The sequence below is a fragment of the Bactrocera tryoni genome, chromosome 1 (genome assembly GCF_016617805.1).
Source record: "Bactrocera tryoni isolate S06 chromosome 1, CSIRO_BtryS06_freeze2, whole genome shotgun sequence".
NCBI classification, from domain to species: Eukaryota; Metazoa; Arthropoda; class Insecta; order Diptera; family Tephritidae; genus Bactrocera; species Bactrocera tryoni.
This window is the reverse complement of record NC_052499.1, coordinates 85,527,897-85,541,632: the sequence shown is the minus strand read 5'-3', so window position 1 is coordinate 85,541,632 and position 13,736 is coordinate 85,527,897. Positions and strand designations below refer to the sequence as shown.

The 13,736-nt window shown below is 38.2% G+C and overlaps 1 protein-coding gene across 13 annotated transcripts in view; it reads right to left on the bottom strand.

Moving 5' to 3' along the window:
* Positions 1 to 13,736, bottom strand: part of LOC120766736 (collagen alpha chain CG42342) — a 213,352-nt gene that overhangs the window by 6,013 nt on the left and 193,603 nt on the right. For 6 of the 13 annotated variants that reach the window (XM_040092390.1, XM_040092388.1, XM_040092391.1 and 3 more), the window contains exons 9-13: positions 7,968 to 8,327; positions 7,829 to 7,900; positions 7,648 to 7,743; positions 7,525 to 7,569; positions 6,538 to 6,600 (exon numbers count right to left, since the gene is read on the bottom strand). The exons of 2 other annotated variants lie outside the window; for them this stretch is intronic. In XM_040092390.1, coding sequence (XP_039948324.1) covers positions 6,538 to 6,600; positions 7,525 to 7,569; positions 7,648 to 7,743; positions 7,829 to 7,900; positions 7,968 to 8,327 — 636 coding nt within the window. Of the gene's footprint in view, positions 1 to 4,316; positions 6,262 to 6,537; positions 6,601 to 7,524; positions 7,570 to 7,647; positions 7,744 to 7,828; positions 7,901 to 7,967; positions 8,328 to 13,736 lie in introns of those variants that run through there. 5 more of the 13 variants (XM_040092392.1, XM_040092400.1, XM_040092394.1 and 2 more) reach the window with 2 other exon arrangements.

The window sequence follows — 13,736 nt, the reverse complement described above, 5'->3', positions numbered from 1 at the left end:
TAAGACTTAAAATCAAATATATTTTTTTAAAGAAAATAAAAATAAAGGGTTACAGCAACGTGTTTTAATGCAAAAAATGTCTACAGAAAGAGTCATTACACTACTGCATCCTTGAGAACCTCATAAAGATTATAAGGAGTTATTTTAAAAAACAAAATCTGCTATCTCTAGTGGAGTACTCCAAGGCTCAGTGTTAGGCTCACTATTATGGAAACTCAAGTATTGCGAGGTGCTAAGAAGACAGACGTGAAACTAATAGCGTATGCGTACGATCACATGGTGGTAGCAGTGGCCAAACAATTAGTCGTCCTAAGAAACAAATACACTGAGTGCTTTAATGGTCTATGCCAATGGTTCTCTTCTGTGAGTCTGGAACTGGCGAAGCACTAAACAGAAGTTTTGCTCATAAGCACCAGGAAGGTAGAAGAAAGATTAGATCCCGCCATAGGAGTGCAAAATTACTTCACATCCGCAGCTGAAGTATCTGGGGGTAATATTGGATTCCAAAATTTAAAATTTAAAGAACACCTGGCGTAATCTTTCACTTAGTGGACATGGCTGTTTTAGAAGCTACCTTTTCAGATTCCACAATGACATTAGTCCGAACTGTACGACGTGTTCAGAGCATATGAAGACTCTGAACATGTATTATTTTATTGCCTTCGTTTTTCAAATTATTGGGAAAAACTTAAAACCACACTCGGCTCGGACTTAAATGTTCTGTCCGTGTTCCGTGTGAGAGTCTTGAGTTAGGAGTAGTTTAGGTTTAGCGGATTAAAGTTCCACACTCTGACTTGCGATGCTCTCTCCCACTATAAAAACAAAAAACAAAAATTTAAATTACTGCTCATACGTTAGAAGACATATTAGCGCAGGTTTGCACCACAAGTTTGCCCGTTTATTTGAGCATCTTGTCTAGTTTGGCGCTTGGCGAATCGAAGAAAGTTTTTTTTCGCTGTGATCTCAGCAATGTCGCTCAAAATTATTTAGACAGTGTTCTATGGCTCTACAACTCAAATATAAAATACATAGTAGCCAAGAGAAAATAATTGAAAAGTCCTTAATCATTAAATCTCCGCGCAAGCGTCCATTAATCAGCCTAACTAATCCGTTATTTTAAATCATACACCCCTCCTACAACTACAACCACTCTACACACTATAAAAATACATACTTTTACGAGCACTGCACTGCAAAAAGCCGTCTTGCCGTTATGTTATGCCATCGAATTTCGTAACTACTAAAATGGAAGATGCTGTCATTTGTCATTTGTCAATCCTAAAAGTATGATCAAACGCCAAAGTCATTTGCATGCGTTTAACGTTCTTACGCAAACACCTCCGCTTTGTACGCACATGTATGTATGTATATGTCTATGTGTGTGTATATTATTGTACAATCATCAATTATGTCGAACGGTAAGTCGGCACTAATGCTCGGACTACAGCTGCCTCTGTCTCAAAGTAAATATTTTCCGAATTCAATATTCGTTTATTCGTTCGCCATTGGTAAAAGTATCATTTGTATTTGCTTTTGTTGTTGTCACGTATGCAGCTTCAAGCAATATTGTATAATTGCGTGTGTGTGTGTAAATATCGCATGTCCACATTCAATTGTTTTTATTGTACACAATAAATAGTTCTTTTTTCAATTTGAATAAACTTTTTAACAGCTTGTTATCTTATGCCTCGCTCTTTATCACTTATCCTTCGGTTATACAATATTTTTGTATAAGTTTAATAAAATTAATATTTGCTTAACTATTCTGTGTAAGTGTGTGTGTGTGTGTGTGTGTGTGTTTTTATGTGTTGTTGCTTTTTCTACAGCTCAACAGCTTGGTTACGTATACGCCTCGGCATGCCGGCAGCATATATGTATATGTACATATGTAAGTATGTATTTGCCCTATGCAGTTTCATTGTAATTAGATTTCTCTGCACTGTGTGTGCGTGTGTGTGAATGTATGTTTGTTTGTATGTATGTATGTTTGTATGTAGACAAAGCCCATGGACGGTACACAAAACACTTATAAATATTTATGCCACATATGCGTATATTTGGCTGCACGCCCTAATAACTCTGGCACATGTCAATCAATATCTTACATATGTATGTATTTACATTTATATAGATATTTATCTGTATGTATGTATATGTGTGCAGTTGCACTTCTATTCAAGGTAATCAATAAATTGGGTGAAATGTCAAGTAAAGTCGTAAATGCTATTTTGTTAAACAGTGTAACGTGTGGCAAAAACACGCTTCAAGTTGTAAGCGGCTTTACATATACATATGTATATGTATCTATGGTTGTATGTACATAGCGACGTAGCAGGTAGGCTCTTCTTTGCTTGAAAGCACTGGAACTTAGCTTAATTTTGTTTGCAAGTTTTAATAGTTTTTTTTTTGTTGTATGTTTTTGTTATTGTTTGTAGTGTGTTAAGTGGGTATATGATATAGTTCCGTTAGTTAAATGCATAAATGATATGATTTTTTTTTAATCAGAGGTTTAGAAAATATACATAAACAAGGTCTGTCGCAAAAGAAACAGAACTTTTTAAATATAACTGTTTCTGGTGGGTCCACCTATTAGTGGGTATATGAAATAAAAAGTTTGATCTCTTGTTGATATTTCGTAAAAATTTTAAGACAATTGGATAACTACAGTCGATTTTATCGATCAAAAAGTGACAGCAGCATTTGGTCATCGGTCGTAAAATGCAAAGAGCAAATATTAAATTGTGTTTTAAACTTGGGAAAACGTTTACTGAAACATTTCAAATGATAAAAAAAGTTTATGGTGGTCAGTGCCTATCCCGTAGTAATGTGCGTGAGTGGTTTAAGCGATCCCAAGAAGGTCGTGAGGACCTCTGTGACGATCAGAAGTCGGTCGTCTTCAGAAGTCAAAAAAAAGACAATGCTGGTTTGTTTTTACGATTCCGAGGGTATTGTACACCGAGAGCTCGCCCCACCTGGCCAAATGATTAATGCTGTGTTTTACCTTTGTGTTATGAAGCGTGTTTTGTCACGCATTCGTCGTGCTCGACCACAATACCGTGAGGCAGAGTCCTGGCGCCTGTTGCACGATAATGCGCCGTGTCATCGGTCGACGCTTGTCACTGATTTTTTGACAAAAAACTCCATATTAACCATTAATCACTCACCCTACTCACCTGATCTGGCACCCTGTGATTTTTACCTATTTGGAAAACTTCATTTGCCCATGAAAGGACACTGGTTTCAGGACATTTCAGCTATTCAAAAGGCGACGACCGATATTCTCAAGAGCATTCCGAAAAATGACCTTAAACACTCATTTGAAATGCTAATTGACCGGGCTAAACGCTAAAAAGAAAATAACTTTCGAAAAATATTAATTTTTTTTTGGTTTTTTTAACAGCCCTATTTCTTTTGCACAGACCTTGTATGTGGTATAGCTTTAATATATATATGTATATGTGTATAGTCTATGTATTAGTAAGTGACACGGCTTGTCTTATGGTTCCAAGAACGCTGAGCTTAATAACGAAATGCAGAGAAACTCATGCTCAAGAATAATAAATAAAATACTATTCAAAACAAAATTTCGTAGTCTATATTGTCACTTAAAATGTAAAGCAAATTCTAAATTGAGTTTTTTATTGTTCACGATTCACTACATCATTTTATACAAAGCTTCCGCTCACAAATATAACCAATGTATTGGTTACCATTTTATAACCAAAACTCAAATTTTGTTTCAATGTGAGTGGTTTGTATTATACCTCCTGTAAACTTATGAAAAGTGATGTCACGTTAATTTGTATTTTAGCTTACGATATTCAGTTCTTCTAAATGTGAAAAGGTTTTTACTTTTACCAGCAGCTGCTAGGAAACGTTACTGGCTAATATTATAATATACCATGTTAATAGTCAACAAAATAATAGATTTCCAGTAACAACGGAGATACTTGTCGTTTTGTGAGGCTCTAAAAGTGAATTCCTCGATTTTCACTAACTTTTTGGTATGAATTTTTTGAACAAAGAAGTGCGATAATGCACCATCTCATGCTGCATTGGTTACTTGTGATAATTTCGCCACATTTTCAACTAATATCGTGCCGCAACCACAGCATTCGCCTGATTTTCCTTCGTATAACTTCTGGTTATTCAGCAAAGTCACATCAAAGACCACTGTGAGGACACCGTTTTTACTCAATTGAGGATATAAAAGCAGAATCGAAGAAGGCTCTGATGGCCATCACGACGGAGGGTTTTCCAGGTGCTATGATGACTGGAAAATTCGTTGGCATAAGTGTATTGCAGCGGGAGGGAATTACTTTGAAGGAGATGAAATGGAAAAAATTCACCTTTCGATTTGAGCACAGTAGTACATATATATTATACATACAGGCAGACAGAAGGACTGACCGATGGACATGGCTAAATTAATTCAATTCGTCACGCTGATCATTAGATCATAGATACATATACTTTATGGGGTATCCGACGTTCCCTTCTGGGGGTTAGAAATATCGTGGCAAATTTTATACACCCTGTTCAGAGTATAAATAAGTCCACATAAATCAATAAAAATTCCGCTAATTTCTTACAAAGGAAATCGCAGTTGATCACTGAGCTTTTTAGAAATTTATGGTTTAAATTTGTTGGCTGATGTCTTGAAAATTTTAAAATAAAAGCTTCTTTTGTTGAAAATTCAACCTTCATTATGTTATGAAGTGTTTCGGAAAAAATTGAGACGTACTTTTTCTCGTGTTAATTTTTTCTACTCACAACTGCTTTACCCAAAAAGTTACATGTGAATTCAACAAAACAGTTGCCAAGTGAACTCCATATAAGGACCTCATTAGTATGGATAACCATTTGTTGTGCTATTTGTATTTGCTTATACCAGTCTATTCCATTTTATACCAGTTGGCCAGTTTGTGTTCGATTCACTACTCTTGAATTGTTAGTGTGTGTAGTATAATTCTGGTTTTTCGATTCCTATTATATTCTAAAATGAGAGCTCGCTTAAGCCTATCTACAAATTATCGATCTCCACAGTAAAAAAAGGAGAGCAGTTCCATGTTCAAATATTGTATCTGTTAGATGATGCTAGAATCGCCACTTGTAATTAGTTTAAAAACTCTTAGAAACACTGAACTCATCTAAAGAAGTCTATCATTCTTCACATGTCTAAATATTGTAGACATTTAGAAATAAAAATTTAAAAAAATTCACAAAAAAAAAATTTTTTTTTTTAGCGATAGGAAGAAGAGAAGATTATTCACCAACTAAAATGTTTCAGAAAATTTTCTGCTCCAATTCTCGCCAAGCATATTTTCGGTTTATATCAGAATACAAAGAAAACTTAGCAACATTGAAACTTAAGCAGCATAAAAATGTGAAATTAAATTCTTCGGGAATACTTTCGGCTGATGCTACTTAGACATATTTACACTTTTCAGAAATGCTCTTAACAAATATTTATATACTTGGACTTAAGTACTTAAGCTTGCATTTGTTCTGGAAATACACATGTATATGTGTGCCGTGTATGTGTGTCTACTTGCAAGTTGAAAGCTTGTTGTTTGTCGAGCTGGAGTTCGGCGAGTTCAACTGTGAGAATATTAGTAATTGTTTTGTTTTTGCTGTTTTTGTGTGTATAGGTCTAAGGTCAAATAGCGGTAAGCACAAACCTGACTTTTGATATCGGAGTGTAAATATGTTTTTGTGTCTTTGGGGATATCTACGCTTACTATTATTTCGATTTGTCGAATTGTCTTTCGAAATTTGTTTGCGAAAATTTTTCGATTTTGCTTGCATTTTTGATTTTTCACTGCGTTTGGGTCACAAATTGTGTTTGCATAACCGTAGTTTTGGTTCGCAAAGTAATTACGGTATTTAGTGTGGCATGTGGTGCACACATGTGTATTGTTTGTGTGTGTGTATTGAAGTTCTTTAGTATCTATATGTGTGCGTATGTATGTGTTAGTGTAGCAATATTTGTATTGTTTGTGGCATGTTGTGCGTTGTGTACTTGTTATTGTATTTGCTGTGCGCATTTGTGTTCATTGCTGTTGTTGCAAGTTGTTGTATGTGTGTGTGTGTATGTTGCATTAACTATTTGTTTGCATTGCTTTCAATTTATTTATGCTTTTTTGGCGTTTCATTAACTTCGTTTCAGTTAGCGTTTTTTGTTTTTGTTTTTTTGCTTTTAGTATTCATTTATAGTTAAGTTTGTGTGTGTTTGCCTGTTTAGAATTAGTAGCCCCACACCTGTTAGAAGTAAAAAGAGAAAAGAAGAAGCACACAAATTATGTTTTACCATTTTGTTAGACACAGTTCAAATTGGCGGCGTTCGAACATTAGTGAAATTATTAAGTAGCAAACTAACATGAAATTAAAAATTTAGAAACACATCAAGTTTAGTACTCGGTAAAGCCGATTAAGTTCGGAAACATAAATGTTTTGTTATTTTAATTTTGTGCGCAATTTCTGCCAAAATAAATATAAAATGGAAATAAAATGAAAATAACTGCTGCAAACACTTACCGGTAAGCCGGCTTTGCCAGAGGGACCGACTGGACCGGAATCGCCACGCATACCCATTGGACCCTGTAGGAAAGGCAGATGTTGGTTTATATAAATAAATTCAGAATTTTTACAAGTGATTTCAGAGGGTTTTAGATACGAATTTTATACTCTCATTCTTTATAAATAATCTTTTGCTTGAATATGCCAAGAAGTATGCATTAGAAGTGTGCTTAAGAGCTTAAGTAACGAACCAATGGATCAAAATCTATGACATTGCTTGGCCGTTAAAAATAATGCTTTTAAGGGGTTACATGGGTTTACTGGTTTCAAAGAATCGCTTTTTTATCAACTTATTAAGCTCTACAACACCTTTAGAATATTGTCCTAAATTTTCAAGTTGATTAGAGTAAGAGTTTCGGAGATACAGCCTTGAGAACTAGAGAACTCGAGGCTAGCGAGGTTAAGTGCGCCGTCTTTAAAGGCGTTTTTCTCGAAACTGTGTTTTTGAAGTCGGTTGGCAATATTTCTCGAGAACTACTCAACCGATCTTCATGAAATTTTACACAAGCTTTTGAGATAGAGTTCTTAAAGACTCAGAAGAAGGTTTTTTTTCGGTGACAACTTTTTGAAAAAATAATGTCGCGAAATTTTCTTTTTTTTTTGGAAAAATGTCTGCCGAAAATACAATTTTCAGTTTTTTTCCTTCGTCAAAGTTCAAATTTACGGTTTTAACTGAAACAGGTATTTTTTCACTTTAAATAATCCTGTTAGGAGTTATCCATTGGTTAGCTCAGAGAAAATAGTGATTTTAAAGATAAACTAATAGGAAAGAACTTATTTGAATTTAGCAAGACATCGAAAAAATTTAAAAAAATTAAATTTTACAGAGTGACACCCTGTATTCTCACGACATTATTTTACTTGAAAGTATATCAAACCTGTCTTCATACAGGTGAAGTGCTTAACAAAATTCATTTTACTACTTTTTTCGAAATTTCTGCTTACCGGTAAGCCCATTGGTCCTTGGTCGCCTTTCTGTCCTTTCTCACCCTGAAAATTTTGCCAATAACATAGCAAGTTATTAGAAATCAATGCACCACTGTCTTTTATGAAACTTGCTCAACTCACCGAATCTCCCTTGCGCCCATCCATGCCACGTTCTCCATGCTTACCTGGTTGGCCGGGTGGACCCATAGGACCGGGCGGTCCAGGTGGACCATAAAGCTAATTCACAAATAGAGAAGAAAATAAAATAAACAGGAATTATTAATTTCGAAATCACTTATAAATTAATTTTTATTAAACTTACATATTCAATGGTTGGCATATGTGGCTGATCGGACATTCCCTCATCTTGTCGCCGGCGCATTTTTCTATACTTCTAGTTGAAATGTGTGATCAGTATGCATATCGAGTAGCAATTGAAAGCAACATTATAGTATACTCACTGAATCACCGCGATCGCCCTTATCGCCCTTCACACCCGGATAGCCGGGTGGACCGGGCAGTCCTGGTGGACCCATCAGACCGGGCGGTCCAATATCACCACGATCGCCTTTCTCACCGGGTGGGCCCTGATAGCCAGGCAGGCCAGGCGGTCCCTCAATGCCTGGCTCACCAGGCAGACCGTCCAGACCACGTGGTCCCAGCGAACCTGGTTCGCCGGGTTCGCCCGCATCACCCTTAGAGCCATCGCGTCCATCACGTCCGTCTTTGCCAGGCATGCCCGGCGGGCCGGGTGGCCCACGCAACAGTTGTACTGGTGGGTCGTCGTAGTCCTCGTCTTTGGCGCCACCGGGTCCGAAGATCTATTGTGAAACGTGATTAGTTTTTGTTGTGGATTGAGTTGCGTGTGCATTCCATTTTGATTCGCAGGTGGTAGCGGTGCAGCAGCAGCAGCAAGGGGAAGAGTAAAAATAATAATTTGTGAAGTGGCAACTCAGTTGGTTGGCTTTTGAAAGAGCGGTTAGGCGTGTTAAAGTGTAGCGTAAGCGCGCGTGCGCGTTCATGTGCACCTTAGTATATATAAGTACGTGTGTGTGGAGTTGTATGTGCGCTAATATTAGACTGTGGTAAGCCGGTGGGGCTTAGTGCTCCTTTACTTTTAACTTTTTACCGTTATGTGAGTCTACTTTCCATTTTAGATTTGTAATTTTTGTTTAAATAACTTTTCCTTGCTTCAATTTCGCAAAGAGCATATTAACACTACACTACAATAAAAACAATAACAACAACATACTACAAATAACACTTTAACACTACAACAACAAAATGTGAAACTTAAAAGCGGTGAGCTTGGAGTATGCACACAGATTCTGCTGCATGTGTTGCAGCCGGCTTTAAGCATTTAAGCTCTTGATGGCTGTATGTGTGTGTGTGCGACTATCGCAATGTGTGCGAAGTTGTGTGCAAGTGCACTTTTGGTTTGTTCCTAATTGTTTGAGGGTTTCATACTTTTTTTTTTCTTAATTTTTGCATGCTTGCCAGAATATTTCTTAAAATGTGGCAACCACATAAAAATCAAGGAATAAATAATTGCACTTTGGGACGAAATTTTGCACCCAAAGTAACTGTGGAAGACCGAGGCAGGTGCACGAAACCTCAAAAGTTGTCCTTGGCACCCTGTATGGCATTATAATGCATTCCGTAACGTATACGCCATGTCATCCCCAACTCATTTCTCGTATTTTAATTGCAATTTTCTTTCTTGCGCTGCCACACTCTGTTGCACAATCGCTTGAAAATCGGCATGGCATGGATTTTAAGATATTAAAATATTCCCCGTTATGTAAGTATTTATGTAAATATGTACATCAGCGATATGTGCAGCACATTTATTCATGAGATAAGTTCACACTTTTTGGGGCAGACAACCGCACGTGACAAGAAATAAATTATTATTTTTTGTGAAAGAGAAGCCATTTCAGGCAAGAATGTATTTGCGTGTGTGCATATGTGCGTGGTGGCAAATTAGTTGCACTTACTGTTACTTTGTTGCCTTGTTGCCGCCCAAGTGTGCTCGAGCCATCAGCAGCTGATGTGGCAGGGACAGCAACAGTCTGACTTTGTAGAGGATGCAAGTGCAAAAAACCGTTATTCAACACACATGCGCTATATATGTGTGTGTGTCTATGTGTAAGTGTGTTTGTTGGGACACTGTGTGGCGCTGATGTGCCTGCTTGCCTTTTTGTGTCAACTTGTGGCGGAGTACTTGTGAAATTGCTTAGTGCAGTTTAAGGCGCAAAAACCGAATACACAACTACCTTCAAATGCATACATACATACATTGTTATATTGCGGGCATTGCCGCAAAAACAGAAAATTTAACGCTCGAATAAGGAGACACACACACTACACACATACACATACACCGAATGTCAAGTAAGAGCAAAAGCAAAACCTTTTAACTTAAAACCATATACCGTTATCTCTAATACCCCCACTCATACATAAATATATTCAGCCACGTGGATATTAATAAGAATTCACACACACATATAAATACACATAGCTATACTTATTAAAGCTTAAATGGGAGAAAATGCTAAACTAACGGTATTTCGCCAATAGTAAAAAATAACTAACATAATGAGAAAAAAAGCTTTTCATAGTTGTTGTAATGAGAAAAAGTACTCCCATGTAAATATGTAAATAAGTGATCACGTGGAAAGAAGCAGGAAGAGATGAACACCCAAAACTCATATCTTTTTGGAGATCGAAATTTTAGCTGGTAATGATTCCAAACTGTTTTCAGTAAGAGATTTCCGATCTAGATCTATTTCTTGGACATTTATTTTAATGTAATTATCATTAATTCAATTTTTTTATCGCATCATTAGATGTTGAGACTCTGCACTATATAGTTGGACGGGAATGTTGAGGGTTTGTAGAGTTTGGTCTTTGTTCGTCAAGAGAGAACTTTACTTCTCAATTGCCTACTCAGTCCAAAGTAGCACCTGTTGGGAAGAGTGATTCGGCGTTGGTTTTCAAGGCTTATAGTTTTGTTGCTGTTAATACTAGTTCCAAGATAGGCAAAATTATCTACGATTTCGAAGTTAAGTTTGTCAACAGTGACGCCCCCCCTCTTGACCTGATTGTCATACAGAGTGCTATTACATACAGGTTAAGAAGGGACTTAAGTGTGTCATTGCTGCTGGACTTCAGATGTTGATATAGAGAGGGAGGGATATCTAGGAAGCAGGAGGCTTTTAGATGATAGGGTCAGGTGTAGGTGGCAAGAAAGTTGGGATTTATGAGTACATTCGGGAGTTGGGTTTGTTGAGGATAACCCAGACCTCAGATTTTGCATCAGAGGCACCTATCTGTTAGGTCAAGTTGTGATGTGCGCATGTGATGTGTGAATGGGGTCCAATCCCCGGCTACCAGACCAGAGCTGTATGGAAACTCAACTAGTTGTAATTTCGGTTACGAGGTCTGACCGGAGACTTAATTCTGGTACCACGGGGAGCAGGAGCCCTTGCGATCCAACCTGCTCATTCGGACTGGCCCCTCGGGGAGTATCGTAGTGGTTGTGGTTAAAACCCAAATGCAGGAAGAAGTGACACTTTGTCAGTTGAATGTGGAGTTGCAATTCAACCGGGTGGAGGACCCAAAGTACGGAAAAGGTTTTAGATGGGCCTCGAACCCTACCAAGGTTGTTAGTGTGTCCATCCCACATTGCTAATGGGTGCTGAAAATGCCAGGACTGATCTACGCATTGATTTGTTCCGCTGTGCTTTTCTTCATCGTGGGGTAAAGCAGTCGTCAGCAGGTACTCACGTGAAACACACCAGACATTGTCAACAGTGACATGTGAGCCAAGTCACACGTGCGATGACTTTTTGCTTGATGACTGGAGATATTTCTAGTCCTCGTTCACAACCAGACCCTTTTGCTTTGCTTCCTTATCAATTCTGAAGAAAGCAGAATTAACGGCGCGGTTGTTGAGGCCAATGATATCACAATCATCGGTGTACGCCAGCAGCTGTAAAGCATAAAGAAGATTGTACTTTTTCTATTCAGATCAGTAACTCGAATTATTTTCTCCAGCAATAGATTGAAGCAGTCTCACGTTGTCCTTATCTGAAACCTTGTTTGGTATTGAAAGGCTCGGAGAGGTTTTTCCCGATCCTGATGGAGCTTGATGTTGCTCAACGTCCGTTTATATAGCCTTATTAGTTTTGCGGGAAACCAAATTCAGACATCGCAGCATAAAGGCAGCTTCTCTTCGTGCTGTCGAAGGCAGCTGTATTAAACTCAAAACAAAACGGTAAGCCCTATTTAATGTGTATAATTGTATACTTTGTATACTATCTAGTTGGTGCTAGTTGTTTGTTCGATTCGTCAATTCTTTTCATTTACTTTCATGTACTTTGTTCAGCTAACTGTACATCATTTCTTTTTAAAAGTTAGAATGAATCAGTGAACTATTTCATAGTCGAGTGTATGAAGAGAACACCAAATAACCTTTCCACAGACATCTAAAGATCAAATTGCCAATTATTCAAATGTAAGAAATGTGAGCACAAACAAGTAATGTAAATTAGTAAAAAGGAACGATATTTAGTGGACTAGTACTTTTCTAATTTTCTACTAGCTCACTTTCCTACAGGGTGTGCATACAGAAGTACTAAGCGCGCATATCCACTTATGTTCAGTTATGTATATAAACATAATTATGTACTATATACGCGTCGACTAAAATCATTTCGCAATTGTCGGATGTAAACAGCAAACACGCAGAATTGCTCCGTGGAGTCAACGGAAACCGCAAGGACAAAAGCAATTTCCACACAAATACGCTAAGTTGCATTCCTAGATGTTGCACGTTATGGAGCATGAGCGCCACACAACTCTTGAGTATGCATAAGGAAGCTTGCTACATCGCTGTTTATGCATAGATGCTTGGCTGGTGGCAAGTGGCGAGTGGTAAACGGCAGCTAATGCATTAGCGGCTGTATTGGCAAAATGAGGATTCAAAGGCGAAATTGTTGAAAAGCAAAAGTAAAGGAAATTTCATAAAACTTAACTCAATTTGTTTGTTAGAAATAAAGGTGAATATTAAGGGACTTTGGCACGATCGTCGATCAACTGTTTTTAGGTTAGCTTTCACAAGCTTCGTTTGTGACTGATCGATTCATGGATCGACATAAGTAACACGTGCAACGAGTGGGTGAGGAAGCCATTTAAACTTGCAAAAATCTACTGAAACTGATCTAGTTTTTTTCCTTTTCTGCCAGGCATTCAATATTGACCCCAATGGACCGTTATTGATCAAGCTGAAAAACAGCATTTTGTGGTCATGAAGATTGCAACCACGCTCTCAGCGCGGAATCTAATAAGTAGTCCACATGCCACGGCAAATGCATGCTTGGCGGTCCCCAACACACACACACACAACATATTCGCACAAGCGAGCCGATCGCGTGGTGGAATGTGCAGCGGCTAACGCACTCACCACTTGGTGGCGCTTGGGAATTGCGAAGTGTGTGGGCGTGGTTGTATGCATTGTGGGTTGTTGTTGTTGTCGGTACTTTGGCTTGCGGTTGCGGCTGCGACAGTAATTTACTGCACTCCACTCCCGAAACGCGTGCCACAGCATTCTGCGGCGATGCGTTGCATGCCATCACAAGCAACATGCGCGCGCCAAGAAAACGCTGCAAATTGACACATGTGTGGGTACGTATGTAAGTGTGGGTGTGTGTGAATGCGCGTTGGTGAAAACATTACCACAAATACGAGCACACATATGCTTGCACAAACACACATACATACAAGGATACATATACAAGCTCTCCTTATTTCAACGGCGAAGTGGCAGGCTCTTGTTGTTGTTGTTGTTGCTCGGTTTCTTGTTTCTTTAGCTGATGCAGCCGCTAACGCTGTCGCATTGGCATTGTTCTGGCGCTGCCATTGTGTACTCCATTTAGAGTTGTTGTTATTGTTGTTGCCACTGTTTCGGTTTACGGTGAATTGTTGCTAATGCGGCAACGTTTTGCGGCATTCTGTATTTAATCTTTTCATTTTCATTTCCATTCTCATTCTCCGCTCTGTTTTTTGCAACCAGCTTTTTCGCACTTCCGTATCCTGGCGTAGCCTGCCTTGCCGCACACACACACACACACACACACACTTATTATTTATATTACCGTTACCATTTGTTCGTCTGCAGCTACAAAGTTTTCTATTTGTTTGCTGAAATTAGTAACAATTTGTGT